This window comes from Ixodes scapularis, unplaced genomic scaffold, assembly GCF_016920785.2.
Source record: "Ixodes scapularis isolate PalLabHiFi unplaced genomic scaffold, ASM1692078v2 PGA_scaffold1__304_contigs__length_218370807, whole genome shotgun sequence".
In the NCBI taxonomy this organism is placed as follows: Eukaryota; Metazoa; Arthropoda; class Arachnida; order Ixodida; family Ixodidae; genus Ixodes; species Ixodes scapularis.
Window position 1 is genome coordinate 108,114,273 of NW_024609846.1, and position 27,838 is coordinate 108,142,110.

A 27,838-nucleotide genomic window follows, 5' to 3' on the forward strand; every position below is an offset into this window, starting at 1 on the left:
TTTCCGCATCCTGATCGAAGACGGGCGCTCTGGGTGGCTGGTCGATTTAAGTTTAAAAAAGGTAATAATAAACGTAGATAAAGACTCTTAATTTTGTGTGCCGCTAAAAAATAGTGTGCGCTGACAGCACACAAAAAGAGACTTTTCTAAAGCGAGTAAAAAATGAGTCTGGAGCCTTCGCTTCAACTTGGCAATAGCCTGCTGCTGCTCCTCGACCCAATCGAACTTCTCGGCGTCCTTCCTGAGGTTTGTGAGCGGTGCGGAAATCCTTGCAAAATCCCGTACGACGCGTCGATAGTACGAACAGAGTCCAAAGAATCTTCGCACGGCCTTCTTGTCTGTCGTCACAGGAAATGCCGCAACGGCGCGAGTCGTCCCGGGGTCTGGGCCGACGCCTTCGTTACTAACCACGTGACCTAGGAACTTCAGTTCGTCATAGCGAACTGACACTTTGGCGGCTTGAGAGTGAGTCCGGTGGTCTGTATGGCTTGGAGAACAGCTCGAAATCGTCGCAAGTCCTCGCCAAAGTTGCTTGAAAACACTCCGACGTCGTCAAGGTAGACAAGAACGCTCTGCCATTTCAGTCCTGCCAATACAGTATCCAAGACACGGTGGAAAGTCTTCTTCCATGCATAGTAAAAAACATCACCTTAAACGCGTACAGTTCATCCGGAGTAACGAACTCTGTCTTGTCTCGGCCCGTTCGTCGACTTCGATCTGCCAGTAGCCGCTCTTCAGGTCAATCAATAAAAAATATCGAGATTGGCGCAGCCGGTCTAGCGCGTCGTTTACGCAGGGAAGTACAGGGTGTCACAAAAGAAAGTTTACAGGGTCTTTTTTATCGCAAAAATAAACAAGGCTTCGGCAAACGCTCATTCTCCGCCCAAAGGTAGCGCTAGAGGTCACAACCAGATGCCAAACTTTCAGTCCGATTCGATAACTTAATCAAACGTTATAAGTGAGTTTCTAAAAGTTTCTATGTTAAAATGGCGGCGGACTGAGTTTTTGAATACACGGGACTCTACGGCAACAGAAACCTAAAACGGGCAAAAATGGGCTCCATTTTCCCATCCAAAATTTTAGAAAATCACTTATAACTTTTAATTAGGATATCAGATCGGGCTGAAAGTTTGGAATTTAGTTCTGACCTCTAGCCCTACCTTTGGGCGGAGAATACGCGTTCGGCGATGCCTAGTTTATTTTTGCGGAGAAAAAACCCTGTAAATTTTCTTTATTGACACCCTGTAGTTAGACGTCTTTCGACGTCCCTGCGTTCAACTGCCGGTAGCACACGCAGAACCTAAGCGTTCCGTATTTCTTCTTAACCAGCACGACTGGAGAGGCCCACTGTCTGCTTGAGAGCTGGGTTATGTCGTCGTTCAGCATTTCTTTCACATGCTCCTGGATGACCTCCCTTTCTTTTACTGATACTCTCCGCATGGCGATCAATGCCAAGTGACGCGTCGTCATCAGTAACGATGCGGTGCTTCGCAACCCTGGTTTGGTGCACCTTCGACGACGTCGCGAAACTGTCGTTGTATTCGGCGAGGAGGTCACTCAGCTGTCGTCGTTTCAGGCCTGCAAGCTTGGGGTCAACGTCGAGCTGCGCTCTAGGCGTAATGTCTTAATGAGGTGGCGAGGATTCTTCAGCAATCGCGGCGATTTCGGCGGAGTTCAGGACTTACTCGGCGTGGCCCACAGCGGCACCTTTCGTGAGGGATTGCGTTTCTTGTCAGAATTACGTCACGAGGACCACAGTGCGTCTACTCTGAAGTTCAGTGACCCTTCTTACGACAAATAATCCCTTTCGCAGGAGCAGTTGTGCGCTGGCTTCCAGAACAACTTCACCTCAGGTAGCGACATCGGTTGTGACGGGCACAACACCTCTTGATCGCGTCGGCAGTTTCACGTGGTCAGCAGCGACTTGGACGGCGACTGACGTTGTTTGGGGTTCCTCTGGAGGCTGAACAGGGGTACGCAGTGTAAATTTGTTCTCAATGACGGCGCTGTATTCGCACAAAAAGTCCATGCCGAGAATAACGTCTCTGAAAGAGTCTTGTGGAACGACGAATTCCACAGGGTACGTCTCGCCGTGAATCTCGACTCGGGCAGTGCACCTTCCGACGGGCGTAATACGGTGTCTTCCAGCGGTTCGAATTCGTGGCTAACCCCGGGACGTTTCGCCTTTCGCAGGCGGCGAGAGAGCCTCACACTCAAGACTGAGTAGTCCGCTCCAGTGTCGAGGAGGGCCGATGCGTCGTGGTCGTCGATAACAAATTTTCGCTTGTTGGGCGCCACTGAAGAGGGTCGTTGCGATGTGTGGCGTCGGGAGAGTGGGAGCGTACAGCGTTCCTGGATGCTCTTTACTTTGGTCATATTTGGCAACGCCACCCCCCCAGGCGTTGCCGCACCGCACTTAGTTTTCCTGTTGACGCAGGGGAGACAGGCTCTATGTGCGTTGTCGTGGCGCCGTAGACGCTGAATGTCGTGGCGATGGGGAGCGGGATTCACGGCGGAAAGTCGGCGCTGAGGAGGGCGAGCGTGGAGGTACTCTTCGATGTCTCAAGGGCGTTCGCCGTACCTCAGGCGAATCGTTTAGGTGGAAACCACGCAGCCCAAGATGACTGTAGGGGCATCAGTGCTAGCTAGATGTGGCTGGATTTCCGCAGTGGTAGCAGAGCGGGCGTCGGTCGGCCGTTTGCCATGCGTCGCGCGGTCTTTCTTGGAGAGGGCACGCGGCATCGGGGTGTCTGATCGGGGTGGGCCCAGAACCTGGCGGGGAGCTTGCGGCGGTCGTCGGGCCATGGTGGCGTAGCTCACCGTCGGTTCTTCTGGCGTCGTCATGTTGATGGGAATTTCAGCTCGGACCGCCTGTTTGACTTCCTCGCGGTTAACCCCGGCGACGGAGAGTATCTTTGGACGACTCGAGGCTGGCAGCAACCTGCTGAGTTCCTCCTGGACGACGTCCTGGACAATTTCGTGGACGTCCAGGTTTACACAGGCGGTTTTGCCGCTGAACAGGGTGGATGCAATGACTCCTGGATGTCGTTGCGAGAGGAAAAAGCCTGCTTAAAGGGCGCGCTCGATGTTGGTTGCCTCCGTGACAAAAGCTTCGACGGCGGTCGACGGGTTGCGGACGTGGCCTCCAAAGATACCTTGTCTCATCACACTCATGAGAACCCGCAGTTTCTTGTCGCCTGCAGCTTGTGGGTCTGCAGGGCTTCTCAGGCGCTAGACGCCTTGTACAAAGCTTGTGACAACTCGTTTCGCCCCTGGGCTTGCTTTCGAAGAAGGTTCTCTGCATTTTCCCGTCGGTCTTAAGTGGTGAACGCCCGCACACCTCGCTCCTGCAGACATTACACGATGTTAACGTTGGCTCGTGGTTCTCGAACCAGCGTTTAGCGGTGCCGGTTCTGCAGGCGCTGTTCTGGTGTCCAGTTGTTGTGTCGTGCAATTCGGTCGTACTGCTTGAGCCAGTCTTCAACATCCCTATGAATCTCGCCGTGCAAATTCGCCGGTGTCCGAGGCGCAAATGCCAGGCATACGATGGAAGGGTCAGTTGGCGCCCGCTGCTACTCGGTCCCCATTGTCGGCGTTTTCGTCTTCCTCGGCTGCTCTGAGAGTTGAACGAACTCCAGAGGGTGGACTTGGCTGCGGCGGCTGGCTCAGGTCGCGGGTTTGTACACGGGGACTACTTTTTCTGGACTTGAGCAAGATCGGGTTAGAGAGATCTCCTCAGAGGTACGCTTCACGGGCATGAAACGCGATACCCATTACCTCCGCCAAAATGTCACGAGTGACGAATGACGAGGCGGCGAATAACTGAATAAACGGGACGTTTAATGGTGCGAACTTGTGCCCAAAACAAAAGAAAGGGGAAGCGAGTTAGTGTCGTGGGTGTCGACGTCGGCGATACAGCAGGATCGAGCGCTGGGGCGAAACTGACTATGGCTCGCCCACATGGAGTTCCTTATTCACACGCGTTGGCTTCTGGAACAATCGGAGTAGAAGGTCCTACGCGTAGAAAATTTGGACCTCGAACAAGGAATATGGTTCTCGAATTTACTGGAACAGTGGTTCTCAACCATTGATATTTAGCGGACCTTTTGTGGATCGGCGGCGATACTAGAGGACCCCGTTCCGTGGTCAGGGGAAGGAGAAGGCATTGGGTAATCATAATCATTATTTATTAGATAGATATAACTCAGGTCTAGTGTGATGTAGACTTCTCTCATTGAGATACACACAAAAAAGCTCACGCTAAAACTGAAACATTTCTTCTCAATTTGAAAAAAAAATACAACTTTTATTCTCGGACTTCACTGGCGAGGCAGAGGGTCCGTGAACCCCGTTGGGGTTCGCGGGCCCCAAAACGTCCGCTGTCTCCCATTTGAGAACCACTGTACTAGAACATTAAATGGAAAGAATAAATAAAAGACGCGAATTTCCCAGGAATCGAACCCTTGGCCTCCGCACGCTTTCCGAAGGCTTGTGCTACGGAAAGGGATACAACTTTTACAGTGATTAGAAATGGGAAAATATTCGTCAGTCAAAAAGAGCGAGTGGCAGCAATTAAAATCAGGAGTGAACGAGACCTAGTTAAAATTAGGTAAACATGGACTCGTCTTTTGATTTGTTCTGTTAGTCGCGCGCATACATCGAGGGTTCGAATGTAGAAGGCCACCTTGACGCTAAGTTGAATTTAGTTCACAGAAAAGTTTGAAGTATTCATAAGGATTGGGATCAGTTATTGCTAGTATTAGGCGAGCCAATTCTAGTTTTAAATGTGCGTATTTTGAGGCATGTAAATGTTGACGAGACAGCTTGGCTATGTTTTGCTTACAAGGCTTTCATTTTTATAGCTTATGTCGAAATGACATAAAAGGGGGTGTTATTATTTTGTATATAAATGACCATTCCTTGTCAGGAAATATTTGTGTATTTCCAACAAGCAGATATCTGCGTTGCGACCATTAATAAAATGAATGTTTCGTACGTCATTTGCACATTTTACAGGCCACCTATTTCGAATGTAAGCATATGCTGTGATAAATGGAGACAATTACTTCACACTTTCAATAACCACCAGTACAGAGTTCTTGTTGGAGATTTAATATTGAGATTTTAAGCGAGACAAAGCAAGATGTATCGTATATACTTGACAGCTTCCCGCATTTTGTCGTTGCAAATATAATTAATAACTATACCCAGGCGGAATACTATGGTAATAAAATTACAAAATCATGTATAGATCACATAGTTACACGAATCAGTAATTTACTATATTATCTGGAGTTGTTAACCAAAAGGTAGCTGATGATCGCATTACTATACTTTTAACACTAGAAAAGGTTGGTGAATATTCGGATACAGAAATGAGGTACAAGGTGATGCAGGGTAAGACAGAAATTGATAAATCAAATCATACGTATAACTGGAATTCTCTGTTACAGTACTGACAAACTGATGACAAAGTTGTAAAAACCTTTCAGAACATTTATTATATTGGTACCAGAAGAGTAAAGTTGACGAAACGGAGGCCCCAGAATACCCAGATCAACGAAGGAATTTCCCAATTGTGTTAATATTAGGTTCAGCTTTGGAATCATGGAAACACCAAGCTAAGAAATGAAATTCGTGAAGTTCGTAAAAAAGTGAGAACGAAATGCACTTAGCCAAAAGGAAACATATTTTAAATCGGCTCATTCAATCAAGAACAAATTCGAAGGAGACATGGAACTTAGTAAACAGGTTAATTTGCCAAAAAGTTAAAATAGCGTGCATGATACGATTCAGAAACATTTCCATACGTCAAGTTCTTATGCGGCATTATCACTGTCTTTAAAAAAAATTGTTCTTAACGCCGTAAAACAGCTAAAAAATTTACTCCACTGTTAGTATCATTCCTATCACTCCACATGTCAAGTGTTCTAATTGGGCCTATTTGCCTTACATGACACAACAGTATATTTGAAAATTGTAATTTCTATGCTGAAAACTAAGCCACCAGGGTTTGACAACATAAGAATCCGAGATATTAAGAATACTTTTGGTAGACTGAAGCTGATCTCACAAATAATTATTATTGACATCCTCTATAGCGGAAGTAGTCCGAAGAGCCTAAAGGTCTTGATTATACGTGAAACATATGAACATGGAAAACATCAAGTGTTTGAGATCTACCGACCAATTCCTCTTCTACCTATATTTACTCGTATAATAATGAAAATTTGCACAGCTTGCGATGACTAGCTTCCGTGATATGAATTTTTTTATTAAGTAATACTAATATGGTTTTTGACAACAAAAACGTACTATTACACAATTAGAAGATGGTGCAGATTATCTTATCGGAGCACCGGAGAACTCGTTCAAATATCGTTTACTCGTTCAAACATCGGTGCTACATTTTATAAAAAAATGGGTACTATGACTAGAACAGATCAGAGACGCCACATAGATCCTCATGGCTGTGTATATATAGCCGCCACCTGCGAGTCGCCTTTCGGAAGCTATCGGGAACCTTTGTCGGTTCCGTCCTCCGAGCAACGGTTCGCGTTTGCGTTTCACTGCTTTCCCATTTTCGTTGTCTCACAGCTACACATGCGTCGCCCTTTCAATATGAAAAATACTCGTTACGTTGGCATGGGCCCTTCTGAACCGTACAAAGACGCACAATCACTAGATCGGCGTGCACTCTATCATGCAACTGCGGCGCCGTACGAACCTGTGAAAACTTAAGTAAAACGGATTTGCTGTCAGGCCGCGTTCTTTTTCGAGTGCTTTTTCAAATCGGGGCGCTGCTTTTATAAAGAAATGGGTATCCTCTAATAGCGCTGACAAGAGCCACCAAACAAACCTCCGTGGCTCCCTATCCGTGGCCGCGAACCGAGGCGTGGAACGGACATGTTTAATGCTTCTCCCACAGAAGTTCGGCGTGTGGGATGTAAACGAGTGTGAAGCGTACCTCTCGGCACTTTCGAGGCGCCGTTGATTGGTTCAGCTTCCACGCGACTGGGAGTCCGGTCGCAAAAATTGGCCTGAAAACGACTGCTTCAAACCTGTCGCTTTCGTGACTTGCGATTATCGCTGTTGCGACAAAAGTTCTCGCGTGACAGCTGCGACTTGCCAGTGTGAACGCTCCTCTACAGCCGACGTTGTGCGGCAAAGCCCTTGTAACGAGGGCAAGCTAGTAGGGTTGTGCAAGGTTCGACTCGAATAGCGCTGCGTCATTCATAGCCTTCACAGTGTAAGGGAAAGCGAAGACGAATAGTTCATTCAACAGTGCAGAAGCTAGGGATGACGTTGGCCTACTTAATTCGAACCACTATTCGCACAACCTTACAAGCCAGCTCAATTTGAGTAAAGGCTTGTTGTCCTTTTCTTCTTAAAGAGATCATATGTTACTCAATTTTTTTTGCCATCACAAGTTAGTTCAAATCACTCTGAACGAATGAGCAGAATTTAAAGAAAATAAAAATTGGAGTTTTTTTGTTTTTTTAATTGACGTGCAGTTGTGCCACATTTAGTAGAATGTGCATGGTTTCTGCATTACTAAGATAACTACAATAATGAATAAGCCTAATCTTTGATATATTCGTAATACTCACTTAAAGTTGATCATTCTGATATATTTTGCCTTATATTAAGTAACTCGATGGTGAATAATTGTGAGTCTTTAAAACGTGCCTGTTAGATGGGTTTCGAAAATATGTTAGCATAGAAATCTTTTATTGTTATTTTTAGTATTACGCATACATGTTGCATACCTCTCATTAAATAAAAAGAACAAAAATCATTACTAAGTGCACGCTTCGGCGTGAAATCGGCCGCTGTGAAATTCACCATAGCGAAACCTCAGCATTCACCACGCCTGGAGCTGCGAAATTTTGTATCTCCGGAATAAAATTAGCTACGGCGTTCGCATAAAGCCGAATGCTCCTTCCAGGAATAGGGTTTTAATATATTTTGACATAACTATAAAAAATATGACCTGGGAGGCTATGTTCGACAAAAGTTTCGTTTCTTTTCAAAAGAAACGGAAGTAACGGAACTGACAATATCGCGTCTGATCGGTCAGAGGCCGAAATGACGAAAAGTTCCCACTTTCGTTATTTGAGCCTCTAGCCAATCAGACATTCTATGGTCAGTTCCGTCACTTCCGCTTCATTTTCGAAGAAACGAAACAGTTGTCGGACATAGCTCCCATGGACTATCATTTTACGATTTGACTTGGAAACACCCTGAAGTCAAGTACACGTTGCTCTGCTACATCAATATTCAGATCAATAATTGAATTGTACGAGTACTATATAGTTTCCTATGACTCAGAGGAGCATTGTAGTGTAGCCTAATATTACATAGATTAAGATAGCGTTAGCTCAAAAAAAGGTTGTGAAAGTTCGCGGTCCGCTTACCTTGGGATACTTTTCAGACAAGGTGGAGATATTCATTTCGTTGTACTTTGAGGAGAAGTCACGCCTGTCTACAGCAGCCTTAGTGTGCTTAGAAAAAGAAAAAGAAAACAACCGAATAACGGTTGTAATCTTTATATTCTCAAAACCTTCCCGATATTTTTTTTTTTTTGCTAGTTATGTTTTATTGTAAGTTTTTTTTCTTTTTGGGATTCCATGCAGAAGGCACTAGTACCGTGTTTGTCAAGGGTGCCCAGACGTTATAGTCTAGTTAATTAATAGGCCCGCTCGAAAGTTTTGATACCAAACTGAAACTGCAGTGCACCAGGATACTTTCCCAGACCACTCACACACACGGGGATGGTTGGAGTAAGGCAAAACCCCGTTAAGATATCCTACGTATGCCGATCTATAATATTTTTTTTCGCCACAGTTTTGTCCATCGGGATGTTTTGTCGGCAGTACCCATTTGAGTATCGAAGCGAATGGAAAACTGCTTTTTCCTGGGAATTTTACTATCTGTGATGCTGTGTTCCAGGTCTTTAAAAGGGATCCTAAGCTTTATGTGGTCACCGTACTTAGCTGGTGTTTTGTAACCTGATGAATGCTCCCTTTTACTTGTCAATACACTGACTTTAAGGCCATTGAGAAATCTCGAAAGTGATGAAAGTTTGATGAAGCAGTGAAAAATAGTGCATTTGAAAATAAGCGAACAATATCTTAGATTGTCAGTAAAATGATTCATAACATATCCTTAACAGAAGAGCTTTATAATTGAGGCATAAATATATATTTTACTTTATATAAAAAAACATCTCTAAATAATATTGGCACCTCCATTAACATGTTAAGTGGGAGCGGTGAGGAATTTCATATTTGAGGAGTAGTTATTTTTAACACTGCGCGACACTGCTTACACCTACACAACAACCACGCTTCGGTGTATTTTTCTTAGGCACAGCGTGAGAAGTACCAACCTTTGTAACTGAGAATACTGCCCTAAATTACAGCTATTTGTTTTAAAATTGAAAATCAAATTTGAAAAGAAATCGAGTTAGATGGTGAATAGCTTGTTCCCGCTAAAATCCATCGCGTTGGGTACTTGGTACTAAAACTTCAGCAATTGCACAGAAGTGAGCATTTCGTGAAATATCTCGAACACAGTAACAAATATTAAAAGCATAAAATCCGCCTGAAGTTTATGGAACCTGTAAACATTTTTTCAGTAATGCGTAAATTCGCTTTAGCGGGAGATTAAATATGTATGGGTGTTCAAAATACTCAGGTTCGATCTAAAATGGGTCGTAAATATCGGCGCGTTCAAGAAGCAATCTAAATGCTTCGTCAAGAGGGTATTTCACAGGTCGGTTTTATCTTCTAAGAATCTAAAGCGTAGCTCCCATTCTGTAAAAGATATGGCGAAAATGCTTGCCTGGATCAACAGTGGCCGGCGACGCAGAATACCGAGCAGAGTGGCGGGGCGCGTTTGGCGCACGTTTTGATAGATGGCATCGAGAGCAGCGACGGAAGGTGTAGCTTACCAGCGAAAGCAAACGACACGCAGATGAAATCCGTCGGCAGCGAGAACGCCGTCATTACGCAGCCGCGTTTTTTTTTTTCGTCTTACTTCGTCTTGCTTTTATTGTCCGCATTTTCTTTTTAACCAAACGTACATTATAAAATATTGTGTTAATTTAAATAGACCACCGTCGTCGCGAGCACTCTCTAATAAAGTCCCTATTAGTCTCGATAAGCACGTAGAGCCATCTTTCAAGACGTGCGCCTAACGGGCCCCGCGTCACACGCCTGGTTGTCTGCATCGCCGTCCGCCGTTGACCATGGCAAGTATTTTGGCACTCTTTTTTACAGAAAGGAAGGTACGCTTTGAATTTCTACAAGATAGAAACGATTTCTGAAATACACCTTTGACAAAAAGTTTAGATTGCTACGTGCAGGGGCCGGTTTTTACGCATCATTTTAGATATAGCCTGGTTATTTCAGACACCCAATACTTTAGATATACTGTTGGAATGCGTTATATATTACCTTTGCCAGTTTGACCTCAAACTGTAATATATCCTCAGAAATTTGCTCTGCCTCCTCTTCAGTTAAGTTGGGTCTGAAGACCTTCGCAGTTGAAGCAATAACGTACTTGTAGTCAGCGATGAATTCTTCATTTTCTTCCGCCGTGTAGTTAATCAGATCGTTTCGACCAACCCAGTCAAACGTAATTTGGTCAAGCTTGAAAAATAGTGCATGTTAATTAACTTGTTAATATTTAGTATATCACACATATACGTTTATAAACACCGTATTTCATAGTTAGTGAAACACTTGACATAAGGAATTATTGGGCATGCAGCTGAGAACAATTATGAGGAGAAGTAACTCTTCTGTTTCCACCTGAATCATAATATCTACATCTAAGTTTCGAGACTGAAAACCGTTCGAGCCATATTTTAAGCAAATTAATAATGTTTTCATAATATGTTCTTTTTTGAGGTTGTGAGATTACGATACAACCATATTAGCCAAAATAATAAGCGTCCTTGTTTAGAATAAAGATATGTAGTGGCTGGATAAATTCAAGAATACATCCAAACGTGAACTAAAATTAATCTCACGTCTTTTAATTCAAAACCCGCTCTTAGCGGCTGAAACTTGCGCCAATTTTTCACGGAATAACAGTGAGTGTGCCGACAAGCTGGCGATAATTAATCCTAATGTAACACCTGAGATTGCGGGCCAGAAATATTAGGGAACTTTCAAGTCAGAGAAAAATATAACACTAGGAGAAGGTTCTATATTATACGTTTGTTGATTTGAAGGTTTTTTTCCCACATTACGCTAAGGTATTGCATTATGATTGCTTTTATATATAAAAAAAAACGTTCCTGTGACCTAGGTTGTTGACTCCCACGCCCCGATTTAGTGGTCGCTTGACTGCCAGCACAAAGACATGTTTTTTTACTACAGCTTATGCAAGAAGCGTTTGCCGCCTCACTGGCTTCGTCAATAGTAATAATAATAAAAAGTATCGGTTGCTCTAAGCAAAAAGCTCCGGCCTACGGATCCGGAAGTGGCGGGTTGGAATCCCGGCCGAGGTGCCCCCATTTGGCCGACGTGTCCGTAGTCAACTGGCGTATATGCATAAAATTGAATCAGGCTTCGAGGACCGCGGATCGGGTGCGGTTGCCAGAGGCTGCGGATGCGTATAGAATTCGGATATCTCTGTGTGTGACTCTGTATTGCTACCGAGCCCGCCGGTCAACGTGTGCGACGCGAGACGCTAGAGTTAATAAACTAGTATACTATAAGGTGCATCGTCAAATGTTTTGGAGAAACAAATGAAAAATAGCAATAATACTTTTTTTTTACGCCAGGATTTGATTTTTAATAAAGGTTGATTTAGACTGTTAAATCTCGTGAGGGAAAGTGTTTTCTTCTTTGGCAGGAAAAGAGCGAAAAACGTTTTTCGCTCGAATGAAATTCGAACACGTTCAAGCCACAAAAAAGAAGAAGACTCCTCGCCAAGTAAAACGTGACGTGTGTGCGCGTTTTCATTTTGGACAGTTGGTGTGTTGCTGTTAAGTATGTGGTTCAGAGCACACAGTTGCGGAGTCGTGTTTAAAACTGAAATCAGTATGACATGTCATAAATGAATATTGTCATATTTTCACATTGGTGTACCAGCGTTTTACCACGTATATACGAGTACGCTCCGGTGAGTGGCCGCCTTTTTTACTGCGTTTTAGTATTTAACATAAATGAATTAGCACAATGTTATTAGCTTTACCCTAATATATGTTGGAGATTAGAAAATACCTCTGTGCTTGAAGTAAGTGTTTAAAATAAATTTAAAAAAATATTAATATTTTTTATCGCATTTTTTTCCTGGAATGTTGCAGTTTTCAGGACCGTCTCATAACTTTTCAAGGACGCGGGGTGTATCTGGAAGGATGATTGGTTATTTATAAATGGGAAAAAATTGGAATACCATCAAATGTCTTTCACCGTATTGTGACTCGGAGTTATTTGTATAAAGATATGCAAGACTTGTAAAGTACCATCCAGAAATTTTTTTTTTATTTTTTTTTATTTTATGATGCAACGTGAATGCGAGGATTCCGGGTTGGACGTGGTTCCGAGTTTTGCAAATGCAGTTTGAGTACGAATTCAAAGTCCTCAGATAGCGATCAAATGCGGGTGACCAAACTGTTATTCGCAAAGGGCTCTAGCTATCGGGACCACAGCGCGGCATAAAATATTTCACTTCGGCTAGTACAGATTTACAACATATTCGAACCCATCCCTCCAATCTAATGGAATTAGAAAGTATACTTTTCCCCAAAGCAATTGGAAGAAAACATTACTGCAATTTATGGAGAAAGCTCGGTCAATGTCAAAAATTGATAAGAATAAAAAAAAGCTTTTGTCTTGATCATTCTAATAAACCATGGGAGCATAGAATGTGTCGTGTGTGTATTGTGATTTTCTGTGCTTCGTGGTGGGGAACTTAGAGTGCTTTCAAATGCCCAGCAGACGCGGCACACTTTTGTAATTTCTGGCCTCATCGGGCTGACCAAGACCATTTTTATTTTATTTTTTTATTTATTCATTTCATTACCCTCAGGGTCCATCGGGCGTTACAGAGGAGGTGGGTACAATTGGATTACAAAGTACAAATGATCAATTCATAGTACAAAAGGTAGACAACTACAACAAAACAAAACAAAAAGTATAAATCAGCAGATCAACAAATTGCAGAGTTATAGAAGTAATCAATTAGGGCCACCTTGAAAGCAGAAACATCTTCGATCGCTGCAATGTGTGGGGGAAGGTGGTTTCATTCTGTTTATGTTTTTGGCAATAAAGAATAAAAAATTATGTCAGTGCTGCAATGAGGTATGGTAAATTTGTACAGATGATCAAGCCGGGATGAAACGTATGAAGGCCGTTAAAGGAGTTCCTGTTTGAGCACTGGGATATGAAAAACTATTTTATGAAAATCAGAAAGACGCGCAATTTTTCTTCGAAACATTATTGCAGGAATGCCTGCATTAGACTTCATTAGTGACACGCTAGCAAAGCCGTAATAATTAGAGTTAGGCGGGAATAATTAGAGAATTTATTCGGGAGTAGAGTCTGTCACGAGTATGTCTTAATAAAAAATTTCTGGGGGTTGTGCTTCTTTGTGGGTTTGTGTAGGGCCTTGAAATATTAGTGCTCATGGTTTGAGAGAAGCCCTTTGTAGTAACTGATGTAATCGCCAGGGGAGGAAGCCTATCGCACACTTTATTTACTCTATCAGTGGGCACGGCGATTGTCGAGCAAGCATGTCGCCTAACCTTTGCTGGCTCTTCCTACAGGCGCTGTCATGCTTCTACGGATGCTCCAACGGGGAATGCAACATCATTAGCCACCGGGCCTCCACGCCACGATGACGCTCAGTAAATCCGTGCCGGACGCCAGTCATCTTCACGCGCTGAAGCCCACCACGGTCATCGCAGCGCTTGGATCGATTTCCGCTTCCGCGGTTACGTCACCTGTGAGACACCTACAAAGGGAGCTGCCACAACATTTCATCTTCATGGGCACGGCGATTGTCGAGCAAGCATGTCGCCTAACCTCTGCTGGCTCTTCCTACAGGCGCTGTCATGCTTCTACGGATGCTCCAACGGGGAATGCAACATCATTAGCCACCTGGCCTCCACGCCCACGATGACGCTCAGTAAATCCGTGCCGGACGCCAGTCATCTTCACGCGCTGAAGCCCACCACGGTCATCGCAGCGCTTGGATCGATTTCCGCTTCCGCGGTTACGTCACCTGTGAGACACCTACAAAGGGAGCTGCCTCAACATTTCATCTTCATGGGCACGGCGATTGTCGAGCAAGCATGTCGCCTAACCTCTGCTGGCTCTTCCTACAGGTTGGTTATTAATTCAAATCGTTTAGAAGTGATGATATCACGATTGTAGTTGTGCCGTGCCCACGGACTTTGTGTGACATTGCGCATGACTCTTTGTTAGTATGTACGCTTCTTTTGTGTGGGGATGTGGAGTCAAACCCGGGGCCTACAACTGAAGAAATGTTTCAGACAATCATTGATGGCTAAATCGCGATTAAAAGTGAAATATCTGAGCTCAGGGCTAGACACGATCGTAATGGCAAAAAAATTGAAGACCTAACGTCTAAATGCACGCTAATCGAGAGAACTCTGAGCGAAATACAATTAAAGACTATGCAGATTGATTCCCTAAAGCAAACTGTAACTGCTCTTGAGCAAATTATATTGAAACAAAATGCAAAAATTACTGATCTGTAACACAAAAGTCGCCGTTCAAACCTTGTAATCCATGGCATCCCCGAAACTCCCAATGAAACCGACGACCAATTAAAAAGAACAGTACTCGTTGAACTTTTTCAAAACAAACTGGGCGTTGCGTGTTCGTCCGTGGCGCGTGCCCACAGGCTTGGTAAACATGGCTCCAAAGGGCCGATTATTTTATACTTTCAGGGTTACAATGAAAAAACGGAAATCCTTCGGTCCTGGAAACCCAAATAGAAAATCATGAAAGCTTGTTTCTACGCCTTAACTGTTGGGGAAATACTGTTATCCTTGGAACTGTTTATCGACCCCCCTCTGCTACTCCTGACTACTTGTGCTGGTTATTTGACCACTTGTTTAAATTTAGCAGCCATAAAATAATCCTGGCTGGTGACTTTAATACCCCGTCCGTTGACTGGGCGAATATGTGTGGTTCTTCTTCTGCAACTGAAATTATTTCTGATATGATGTTCGCCTTTGATCTGACGCAGTGAGTTCAGGATCCAACCGGACTACATGGTACAAGTCACTCAATTCTTGATCTTGTTTTCGTAAACAATTCGCTTAGTGATTACACCATATCTGTTGAACAAGGTATATCTGATCACTATTTTGTCCTCTTGACTTGTTTACTTGAGCGCTTTTCACCTACAAAAAGAGCTATATATTCACCTTTCAAAGACTACTCGCGAGCTGACGATACTAGCATACTCGATTATCTTGACATAAATCTTGATAATTTCACTGATACAAATGTTGATACCCTTTGGCTAAAATTTAAGAACTTATGTGAATACTGCCTTGACAAATTTGTACCTACAAAATACAAGCGTATTAATCGTAATAATCCGTGGATTAACAGAAAAATCATACATGTCAAACGCAGGATAAAACGAGCGAAGAATTCAAGGCCGGTTAACTGTGATGTCACCAATCAGCAGAGCGATCTTCGTAGCCTAATTGCAGTGGCTAGAAACAACTACTTCTCCGGTACGCCTCTAAACTATCTTAAACATGACCCCCAAAAGTTTTGGCGCTACTTGACTGAAAAAAAATAAGCCTGTTGAGCAAATCGTGGTGAATGACACTGTCTCAACTGATCCTGGTGTTATAGCGTGCCATTTCAATGAGTATTTTCAGTCGGTTTTCTCCGATATCCGTAACCATGATTATGTGATTTCCACCACATCAAACTATCACTCTGAGTTCATAACTTATTACGGCATAGTTTCTTTGCTGTTGTCACTGAAAACGAAAACAAGCGCTGGTCCCGATCAGATTCCAAACACGTTTTTACGACGGTACGCTGAGTTCCTAGCCCATTATCTTCTCATTATTTTTCGTGCATCATACTCAAACAGCTCGCTGCCAGATGATTGGCGCACTGCCATAGTGGTACCTGTGCACAAAAATGGGGACCGCCTAGCAGTTGAGAACTACCGTCCAATTTCCTTGATTTCTTCTTCGTGTAAATTAATAGAGCATATCATCTGCAGCCAAATCAATGAACTGCTGGACAGTCGTAATTTTCTTACAGAATTTCAACATGGCTTTCGCAAAGGCTTATCAACTACGACCCAACCCGTCACTACCATCCATGAGTTTGCGCAAATCATCGATAGGGGAGGTCAAATTGATGTGTTTTTCCCTGACTTCAGCAAAGCTTTCGATAAGGTGCCTCATGAACAACTGCATTTTAAACTTAAACAGCTTGGTCTTCCACATGGTTTTGTTAACTGGATTGCTGCATACTTGTCACATCGCACACAGTCTGTTTCCGTCGGAGGTTGCATCTCTCCAGTTCTGCCTGTAACGTCAGGGGTCCCCCAAGGGAGCGTTTTAGGTCCTCTTTTGTTCTTGGTGTACATAAATGATATTGTATCAATCATTGACGCAGGTGTCTATATACGTCTTTTTGCCGACGATTGAATTATTTTTAAAGAAATAACTTCGAGCTCGGATCAGTTATTGCTAGATCATAGTTTGCATTCCGTTGTATCATGGTGCGATACGTGGAAAATGAAGCTTAACTCTGCTAAATCAACACTTTTACGTATTACAAAAAAGAAGCAACCCTTTGAATACATTTATAATATCGCAGACACCCCGGTTACTGTGGAGCGAGAATGTAAATATCTTGGTTTAATTATATCGGACACACTTTCTTGGTCTCCTCATATAAAACATATCTGTACCTCGGCATCCAGGAGGTTGGGTTTCATTAAAAGAAAGTTGAACGACGCTCCGATTCAGGTTAAGCTACATGTGTATTATTCATTAGTCAGATCCAAGTTGGAGTATGCAAATATCGTTTGGGATCCATTCACTCAGAAAGATATCCGGAAGTTGGAGATGGTGCAACGTCGAGCGGTTCGGTTTATTTACGCAAAGTATAGAAGGCTGGATTCACCATCTCAACTTATGCAGGCTAACGGAATACAGACTCTTCAGGCTTGAAGGAAACTAGCGCGGTTGAACTTCTTGTTTCATCTTCAGCAAGGACAGACTCGCATAGACCCATTGCAATATATTTCCCCTTTAGCGTCAAGAGCTACGCGGCACAGACATCAGTTTTCACTAACACCCATTTTTGCGCGTACTAATATGTTTAAGTTTAGCGTTTTCCCTCGCACTATTAGCGACTGGAACGGTTTACCTCTCGAGCTATTTATCGACACCAACTTTGTAGAAGGTCTCGAGCGGCTTGATAACTAGCATGTTTTGCTTTGTACATTGCTGCACCTTCATCTTTTTCGCATGGACATTAGGAATGTATAAACCTTCATACTACATCTGGATAGATCATTTTGTATCAGTGCATGATGGAATTACATACTGCTTGATGCTTGCTTTCCCCCCCCCCTCCCCTTTTTTTAAATAATATATCCTGTATATTCGCTAGTTAGTTATAAACCTTTTAATGTCGTGTTATTTGCTTTCGTTGTATGTGTGAATGTATATGTTGTATCCCACACCTACTTGGGCCTTCAATGGCTTGTAGTATCCTCTAAATAAATAAAAAAAAAGACATTTGTATGAAGTTCTGACGTCATACCACCACTGCACTATCCTTAATACGATATGATTCACCCCGTGATACGGTGAATGTACGTGGGGACCTACGTTTTGTCTGGAACCAGATGCGCGCAGCGACGGTATCCTGCTGACTAAGCATGCTGGGCAATGTATCAATCGCCACCAAAAGTCGCTTGCGGACAGTACTACAGCGTGGGCGAACTGGATTGAACGCACTTTAGAGTGACCGCATATATCGGGCGCAACTTTATCACGCTCGGATTTACTAGAGTGAAGCCTGAGGTTGGTGGAAGCTTTCGCTAAAATTGTGGAAAAATCGGTTCACCTGAGTAAATCAATAAAAATCAAAAACAATATTTTCTCTGTACTTCGTATGCACATTAGGCATATGTGTTACTGTGGCGCTCATTTGAGCCGAATGAAGTAAAGAATAGGTAACCCAATTCTAATTTTTTTTTCAATTTTACAAACTTTTCAGTTGTAGGAAACGCCAGGATGGTCCAAAAGGATTTTATGATGATTTTAAGATAAACGTTTTACCGGTAAATTCTCCTAGACAAAACCAGTTTTAGAGCGCAGCTCTTAGGCGCCCGTTTGAGGCTTGAGCGCCGTCGCCGTAACCGCGCGGTGCATTATGGGACCCGTGACGCCACTGACGACGTTATCAGTTACGTCACTGATGACGTCATCGGCATCCGCATTGTCATTGTCATCGTCCCTGATGACGTCATTAGTGACGTCACTGATGACGTCATCGGCGTCCGCATCGTCATTGTCACGTGACCTCATAGGGGTCACGTGTGCCCCGCGAGGTCACGTGATCCCGGTGACGTCACGTTACCCCCCTGAGGTCACGTGCCCCTCGTGAGGCGACGGCGACGCCGCTCGGAGGGAGGAGTAGCAGACAGGATGAGTAAGGTGAGGAGGAGGGAGGAAGGATATTGTCACGGGTGGTGACCAAAAGAAAACAGGAAATAAACAAGAAGAAATAAACGTTTAATGTGGCGAACTTGTGCCAAAAATAAAAGAGTACAAAAGATAATAATAGAGCGTCGCGGGCGTCGAAGTCGGCGTGGCAGCAGAGTCGAACGCTGGGGCGAGACTGACTCGACAAGGTCGCGGGCGGCCTCTTATCTAGAGTGCGCCGCTATCTCGAAGATTCGGCGAAAGCGGTTCGAGCGTCGCGTGATCGGGGCGAGAATGAACACGCACTTTCTAGAAAACAAAAGCAGGGATAAATGATAGAAGTTACGTGCGGTACATGAATAAACGGGAACTTTCTGGAGAACCGTGACCGAGCGTTGCTTTCTCAGCCTTGCGCGCGGCATTACTCCCCCCTTTAAAAGTGCATCGCCCCGATGCAGTGTAAAAGCAAATCAAAATAAAAAAGAACGATAAACTAAAGAGTCTTTTGGAGCACAAAAGGTCCACAGTCCTATCGAGCGTAGTACGGCTTCAGGCGCACGACGTGGACGACCTCAGGTCGTGGTGGGCGGCGTGACGATGTTCGTGTTCCGTCGGGCATCACCTCGTAGTTCAGTTCGCCGAGGCGACGAAGTACCTTGTATGGTCCAAAGTACCGTTTCAGCAGTTTCTCACTGAGGCCGCGGCGACGGATGGGCGTCCATACCCACACCCTATCTCCGGGCTGGAAGTGGACGTCCCTGCGACGAAGGTTGTAGCGGCCGGCGTCGACGCGTTGCTGGTCTTGAATCAGGAGTCGGGCGAGCTGGCGAACTTCGGCGCGTTGAGCAACCGCCTGGGCGTCGTCGCTCTCGTTGTCAGATGGCTCATGGGGCAGCATGGCGTCCAGCATGGTCGTTACCTTCCGACCATGTACCAGCTGGAAAGGGGTGAATCCAGTGGTCTCTTGAACCGCCGTATTGTAGGCGAACGTGACGTAGGGCAGCACCTCGTCCCACGTCTTGTGCTCTACGTCGACGTACATAGAGATCATATCGGCGATTGTCTTGTTGAGTCGCTCCGTCAGCCCGTTGGTCTGCGGGTGGTACGCTGTGGTGCGGCGATGGCTGGTGTGGCTGAGACGAAGGACTTCTTGCGTCAGCTGGGCCATGAATGATGATCCACGGTCTGAGATCAGGACTTCGGGAGCGCCGTGCCGGAGGACGATGGATTCAATGAAAAACTTGGCAACTTCCACAGCAGTTCCGGAAGGAAGGGCTTTCGTTTCGGCATACCGCGTGAGATAATCTGTGGCGACGATGATCCAGCGATTTCCCGACGTCGACGGCGGAAAAGGGCCAAGTAGATCCATTCCGATCTGCTGGAAGGGTGCTGTTGGCGGAGGAATTGACTGCAAGAGTCCGGCCGGCCTCGTCGGAGGTTTCTTTCGTCGCTGGCATTCATGGCATGATCGCGTGTACAGGTGGACGGTTTTGGGGAGCTTGGGCCAGTAATACTTTTCACGAATACGTGCCAGGGTCCGGCTGTAACCGAGGTGTCCGGACGTCGGGTCGTCGTGGCAGGCTTGAAAGATCTCCTCCCGAAGGTCGGTCGGGATTACCAGCAGCCATGGCGAGTTGTTGTTCCCGAAGTTCTCTTTGTAGAGTACACCTTGTCTAATGGCGAAGGTCGGCAGCGCTCGTGAAAAAACACGTGGCATCGCACTCCCGCGCCCTTCCAGGTGCTCTATTAGATCGCGCAGCTCAGGATCGTCTCGTTGACGCCGGGCCATGTCGTCGATGTTCACTGCGCCCAGAAAACACTCGTCGTCATCGTCGTCGCTGCTGCCGGAAGGTGTTGCGACGGGAGCTCTGGACAGGCAGTCGGCGTCGCTGTGCTTGCGGCCTGACTTGTAGACGACGGTCATGTTGAACTCTTGTAGTCGGAGACTCCACCGCGCGAGGCGTCCTGACGGGTCCTTGAGGTTCGCAAGCCAGCAGAGCGAGTGGTGGTCCGTGACTACCCGGAACGGGCTCCCGTATAAGTACGGACGAAACTTCGTGATTGTCCAGACGACCGCAAGGCATTCTTTCTCAGTCGTGGAGTAATTTCTCTCCGCCTTGGTCAATGTCCGACTTGCGTAGGCGATGACTCGCTCGGTGCCTTCTTGTACTTGAACCAAAACCGCGCCAAGCCCTGCGTTACTTGCGTCCGTGTGAATCTCGGTTTCCGCATCCTGGTCGAAATGTCCAAGAACAGGAGGAGTCTGTAGTCGTCGCTTCAGCTCGTCAAATGCCTGCTGCTATTCATCGGCCCATTCGAACTTCTCGGCGTCCTTCGTGAGGTGTGTGAGCGGTGCGGAAATTCTTGCGAAATCTCGAACGAAGCGCCGATAGTAGGCACATAGCCCAAGGAACCTTCGGACGGCCTTCTTGTCTCTTGGCGCTGGAAATGCTGCGACGGCACGAGTCTTCTCGGGGTCTGGGCGGACACCTTCGTTACTAACCACGTGGCCGAGGAACTTCAGTTCGTCATAAGCGAACCGACACTTTGACGGCTTCAGGGTGAGTCCGGCGGTCCGTATGGCTTGGAGAACTGCTCGGAGTCGTCGCAACTGCTCGTCGAAGTCGCTGGAAAACACGACGACGTCGTCGAGGTAGACGAGACAGCTCTGCCACTTTAGTCCTGCCAGTACGGTGTCCATGACACATTGGAAAGTTGCTGGCGCCGTGCACAGTCCGAAGGGCATCACTTTGAACTCGTACAGTCCATCCGGCGTGACGAAGGCTGTCTTTTCTCGGTCCCTTTCGTCGACTTCGATCTGCCAGTAGCCGCTCTTCAGGTCCATCGATGAGAAATATCGAGAGTGGCGCAGCCGGTCTAGAGTGTCGTCGATGCGGGGGAGTGGGTAGACGTCTTTCTTCGTCACCGTGTTCAGCTGCCGGTAGTCTACACAGAACCTAAGCGTCCCGTCTTTCTTCTTAACCAGTACGACTGGAGAGGCCCAAGGACTGCTTGAAGGTTGAATTATGTCGTCGTTCAGCATTTCTTGAACTTGCTCCTGGATCGCCTGCCTTTCTTTAACGGAGACTCTGTATGGCGATCGATGCACCGGGCGCGCGTCGTCCTCGGTAACGATGCGGTGCTTCGCAACGGTGGTTTGGCGCACCTTCGACGACGTGGCAAAGCAGTCGCGGTATGCGGCGAGAAGGTTAATCAACTGTCGTCGTTTCGGGCCCGGGAGTTTAGGGTCAATGTCGAGCTGCGCTGGCGACGCACTGTCTTGCTGAGGTGGCGAGAATTCGTCAGTAATGGCGGCGACAGCGGCGGAGTTTTGGAGTTCCTCGACCTGGCCCACGGCTGCACCTTTTGTGAGGTGTTGCGCTTCATTTCGGAAGTTCGTGACGAGGACCACAGTGCGGCCATCCTGAAGTTCAGCAACTCCTCTTGCGACGCCTATTCCTCTTCCCAGAAGCAACTGGAGGCTTCCTTCGAGCAGAACTTCGCCGCAGAAATCTTCGGTGATCCCGACGGGTACGAAAACACTCGACCGCGGCGGTAAGTTCACGTGGCTGGCGAGGACTCGGACCGCAGATGACGTCGCTTTGGGTTCCTCCGGTGGTGAAACAGGCTTTCGCAGCGTCAACCGGTTTGCTCCGAGGTCGATGACGGCGCCATACTCGCAGAGGAAGTCCATTCCGAGGATAACGTCCCTCGAACAGTCTTGCAGAACGACGAACTTTACAGGGCACGTCTCACCGTGGATCTCGACGCTAGCGGTGCATCGCCCGACTGGTGTGATGAGGTGCCCACCGGCGGTTCGTATTTGAGGTCCATCCCACGGCGTCGTGACTTTTCGAAGGCGGCGGGAGAGCCTCCCACTCAAAACTGAGTAGTCTGCTCCGGTGTCCACGAGTGCCGATGCGTCGTGGCCGTCGATGATGACGTTTAGGTTGTTGGACACCGTTTCAGGAGCGTCGTTTCGGTCTCCGGTAGCGTTCGAGTGGGGGCCCTCCGACGTTCGTGGAGGATCTTGGCGTCGGTCGTCTTCGGCAACTCCACCTCCAGGGGTTGCCGCGCCTAGTTTCCCCGGCGTGGAGCGAGGGGTGACAGGCTTTCACGTCGGGGTCGGTGCATCGGCGAAGCTGGACGTCGTGGTGACGGCGACCGGAACTCTCGGCGTGACGCAGGCTCGGGGGACTGGGGTCGTCGCAGGTACTCGTCGATCTCCCGAGGGCGTTCACCATACCGGGGGCGCGGGTCGCTTGGATGGAATCCGCGCAGCCCGAGTCGTCGGTATGGGCATCGGCGGTACACATGGTCAGCTTCCCCGCAGTGGTAACACAGCGGGCGTCGGCCGGCCGTCCTCCAGACGTCTGTCTTCCTCGGCGCAGGTCGCTCTGGGGGAACGTGCGCCTGATCTTCCGGCCGTCGGGGGTACTGCGGCGTTGGGGCGTCTCTTCGGGGTGGCGCCGTGGCTTGGCGGGAAGCTTGCGGCGGTCGTCGGGCCATGGCGGCGTAGCTCAACGTCGGTTCCTCCGGTGCCACCCTGGTGACGGGAACCTCTGGTTGGAGCGCGCGATGCACTTCTTCTCGGACAGCCTCGGCGATGGAAATGGTTGGCGGACGGCTGGTGGTTGGCAGCAACCTTCGCAGTTCCTCCCGGACAACCTCCCGGATAATTTCGCGGATGTCCGTACCAGGCACGTTTTCACCGCTAAGCAGCGCGGTTGCAGTGACGCTTGGCTGCCGCTGGTAGTGGGAAGCGCGCGCTTGCAGGGCGCGCTCGATGTTTGTCGCCTCGGTGACGAAGGCGTCAACGGTTGCCGGCGGGTTGCGGACGAGGCCTCCGAAAATGTCGTCCTTCACGCCCCGCATCAAAATGCGCAGCTTCTTTCCCTCGGTGGCCTGAGGATCGGCGCGGGAGCTCAGGCGGAGCACGTCTTCCACAAAGCTCGTGACGCTTTCATTGGGGCCCTGGGTCCTGGTTCGCAGTAGGTCCTCGGCTCTCTCTCGGCGGTGGTGGTTGACGAACGTAGCTTTCAGGTCGGTCTTGAAGATGTCCCACGACGTCAAAGAGGACTCATGGTTCTCGTACCAGTGCTTGGCGGTTCCCTCAAGCGAGAAGTAAACGTTGTGCAGGCGTTGCTCGTCGGTCCAGCCATTGTGGCGGGCAACGCGTTCATACTGGTCAATCCAGTCTTCGACATCTTCGTAGAGTTCACCGTGGAAGGGGGCAGCCGTCCGCGGTGCGACGGGCATGTAGACGACGGGAGAAGCGGCGGGGGCTTGCGACTGGTTGGCCATCGTCGTCTTCTGCGGCTTGGGCTTGTCCAGGAGCAAACCGTACTCAGGATCCTCTCCCTTGGTGCGGCGGCTGGTCCGAATTTCAGGTTCTGCGGTGAGTGGTCTTCTCACCGAGCCGGGAATCGGACTTGCACTGCGGGCCCTTGGAGGAGAACGCTGCACGGGCATGCGGTACCCAGCACCTCCACCAAAATGTCACGGGTGGTGACCAAAAGAAAACAGGAAATAAACAAGAAGAAATAAACGTTTAATGTGGCGAACTTGTGCCAAAAATAAAAGAGTACAAAAGATAATAATAGAGCGTCGCGGGCGTCGAAGTCGGCGTGGCAGCAGAGTCGAACGCTGGGGCGAGACTGACTCGACAAGGTCGCGGGCGGCCTCTTATCTAGAGTGCGCCGCTATCTCGAAGATTCGGCGAAAGCGGTTCGAGCGTCGCGTGATCGGGGCGAGAATGAACACGCACTTTCTAGAAAACAAAAGCAGGGATAAATGATAGAAGTTACGTGCGGTACATGAATAAACGGGAACTTTCTGGAGAACCGTGACCGAGCGTTGCTTTCTCAGCCTTGTGCGCGGCAATATTCCTTCCCTTCGGTGCGCTTCCCCTCCTCCTCCTCAAGAGCTGCGCTCTAATTCGTCGTTACAGGGTGTTGTCAACGGCTTTCATTTTTTTATTTTCTTTCTTTTGACCCCGGAGGTTTTATGTATTCACATTTTCAAGAAATATGCACCAGCTCCAAGCGCCTCCGTAGTAAATAACAAAGCACCAAGTTAAGAAGCCGATTTAAGCCGAGTTAAACTGCGTTCAAACCGTTTCGCCCACGCTGTACTGATCACCCAACGCCCGAATGCAGTCGAAACTACGATTTGTTGAAACAAATCAAGAAGTGGCAAAAGTGCACCGTCGGGATGTTCATCCTCTTCGTACGAAAAGTGTGCGAACAGAAGTTTCTAGATATGAGGTTCCTACAAGTAGCGGCATTCTTTGGAGCGCCGACTGCGTCACGGTGCAATCTTAGGAAGCGAATGACGGCGCACAGCAGAAGACTGAGCTGAAAGACCCCTTTTTGTTCCTACGGAATGTGCTTCGTTATTCGTCTGGTTTCCGTTACTTGGAAAAAAAAGCAACAACGGACTTTACGACTAGTGGTTTGAACTGAATTGCGTTGCGTCATCTATAGCTTTCGCAGCGGTAGGGGAAACCGAGACCTACGGGTTCCTTGCAGCGTCGATGCTGAGAATGACGCGGCGCTATTCGATTCGAACCACTGCTAACACACCCTCAGTTCGTACGTTTGCTATCATCGACTCAATCAATCGCGCACGATGAGGCGCCGTAACCCCGCGCTTTTTTCTTGCGTGATTGGTTGACCCGAGGATAGCGAACCGACATTGAAAACAATCGAGTGCCGTGACGATGCACTTTTTGCATTGTTTGATTGGGTAGTTTTCTTAGATGGTTCTTACCGTGCCGCAATGCCCTCCACAGCCCGCTAAGAAATCCGGAATTCTACAGTCAAGGCCATGGGCGCGCATTCGCAGTAGCGGCTTCTTCCTTGCGGAGGGCTTAGCGGAGGGGGCAACGCGGTCTACGAAAACTCTCTATTAGGAAGCTTTCGTAGACCGTTCTCGTCGTCCCACAAAGCTCTCCGCAACCCGCTACGATACCCGAAACTACAGCCAAGGCCATCGGCGCGTAAGCGCAGTAGCGGATTCTTTGTTTCGGAGGGTTTAGCGGAGGGGGAAACGCGGTCTACGGGCACTCCCTATAGACTCCATCGGACCGTAGCGTTTGCTGCGATCGGATTTAGGTATAGTTATGTCTCCCTGCCGATGAACGCCTCCAGACTACGTATAATGTACAAAATATGACTCACCGTCGACGGTCGCCTGCAGACTAAGAATGCTGAACTAAGTATAGCTTGCCACCAACTAGACGGCGTGTTTCACAGCGTTTGCAAGACTAAATTTACGCGCTATTATTGGCGAATGATCGATTAGACCATTCTTGCACAGAATTCACTCTTATGGTGAAATAATGGAGCGTAAAAATTGATAAAATATTCCCAAACCAGAAGTGCGCCAAGGCTATCGAGTGCATGGCGGCACTCAGTTTGTTGCAGAACATAAAAAAGGGCGAATACCTAGCAACGGGTGCGGGCTTCCATACGTCACTGTGACGTAAACCCGTCGCGGCGCAGCGCCGCTCGTTTCTGGTCGGTCCAGATTGATCCAGGCCAGGTGATGATGATTATCGGTTTAATGGCGCAAAAGCGACGAAGGCCATGCTGCGCCAGGCTACAAGACTAATGCGACTCACAGTAGCGGTAATTGACAGCACACATGAAGCTGATGTTTTATATATTTATGGTGAACAAAAATGCAGTACTTAAGTTTTGTGTAGAAGGCCACTTGCTTGCAAAAAGTTGAAGACCCGATTGGATGGAATGATGGGATGCGCGCCTAACAAAAGTGTTGGATGGAAAGGAATCTGATATGTAAAAAGCTCTGGAAAACAGGCAAGCCGGTTCTGCTCAAAGCCTGGACAGGCACACAAAATATGCAAAATTGTCGAAGGTTCACCGCAATGCTCGCAGCTTGGAGCGTCTTCTCCACAAAGAAGATGTCCGTGAGTCAGGAAGGTGTGGCCGATTCTAAGACGGCACAAGAGAACCTCATGAGAACGGTTTTTACGAGATGAATTCTCCCACAACCCCAAAACTGGCTTAATAGCATGCAGCTTATTTGCACTCTCTAGGTTCCACTCAGATTGCCAAGCATCGAGGAGAGCTTTCCTAAGGAGGGGTTGGATATCTTGAAAGGGTATGCGCCGTCGGATTTCTAGGAGATTGCTTACGGAGGTAGCCAGCTGGTCTGCTTTCTCGTTGCCTTTGATCCCAACATGACTTGGGATTCGGCAGAATTTGATAACGAGCCCACGCACTAAGCAGCGATTGATTTTATAGCGTATTAGCTTAGCGAGCATGTTTTTTGTATCTCTTACAGAGCAGAGGGCAACGATGACACTTTGGGAGTCTACAAAAAGAATTGCCTTGATTGTTTTGCTGGTGGTGATATACTCGATTGCAAGGATAACACTGTATAGCCCCGCAGTAAAAATACTAGCCATGCAGCTAACCCGCTAGGCCTTTATGAAAACCTCAGAATAAACAGCCTATCCCACTGCAGAAAAAGTCTTGGAGCCATCTGTATAAAATTGAGTATAGTCGTCATATTTCTTCTGTAAGCCAAGAAATTCTTGTTGAATAAGCTGAGGGGAGACATTATGCTTGCTATACCGTGTGAATGACCAGTCGCATGATACTGGAAGCATTTTTCAAGGGGGAATACTCTCGGCCTTTTGGAGAAGGTTAATGCCATGAAGGTCGAGACCGAGAGATGACTGATCACTGTGAACACGAAAGCTCAATGGCCTCACAATGCTTGGTTTATTTTCAAAAAGGCGAGCAAATTGAGATTTCTGGAGAGCAAAAAAAAGGTTGGATGGTGAGGTTCAGACAAAATCCTGGAAGTATAGCTCAAGCCCAGGTACTGCCGTCGCTTGGAAAGGGGCATCTGGTGAGTCCGCGTACAAGCTTAAAACAGGCGATGTCCGAAATGCACCCGTAGCGAGGCGCAAGCCAAGGTAGTGTATCGGGTCCAATATCTTCAGGGAAGATGTCGCGCTGAGTTGTACACGACAGCACCATAATCAAGACGGGATCGTACCAAAACGTTATACAAGCGTAGCAGGCGTAGTCTGTCAGAGCCCCACGTTTTATGTGACAAAATTTTCAGGATGTTTAGGGATTTCAGGCACTTTTGTTTCAGTTCCTTTAACTGAGAGAT

The 27,838-nt window shown here is 47.2% G+C and overlaps 1 protein-coding gene across 1 annotated transcript in view; it reads right to left on the minus strand.

Moving 5' to 3' along the window:
- Positions 1 to 27,838, minus strand: part of LOC115310771 (neprilysin-1-like) — a 163,130-nt gene that overhangs the window by 98,256 nt on the left and 37,036 nt on the right. Inside the window, exons 6-7 of the mRNA XM_040212952.3 lie at positions 10,461 to 10,655; positions 8,418 to 8,504 (exon numbers count right to left, since the gene is read on the minus strand). Coding sequence (XP_040068886.1) covers positions 8,418 to 8,504; positions 10,461 to 10,655 — 282 coding nt within the window. The remainder of the gene's footprint in view (positions 1 to 8,417; positions 8,505 to 10,460; positions 10,656 to 27,838) is intronic.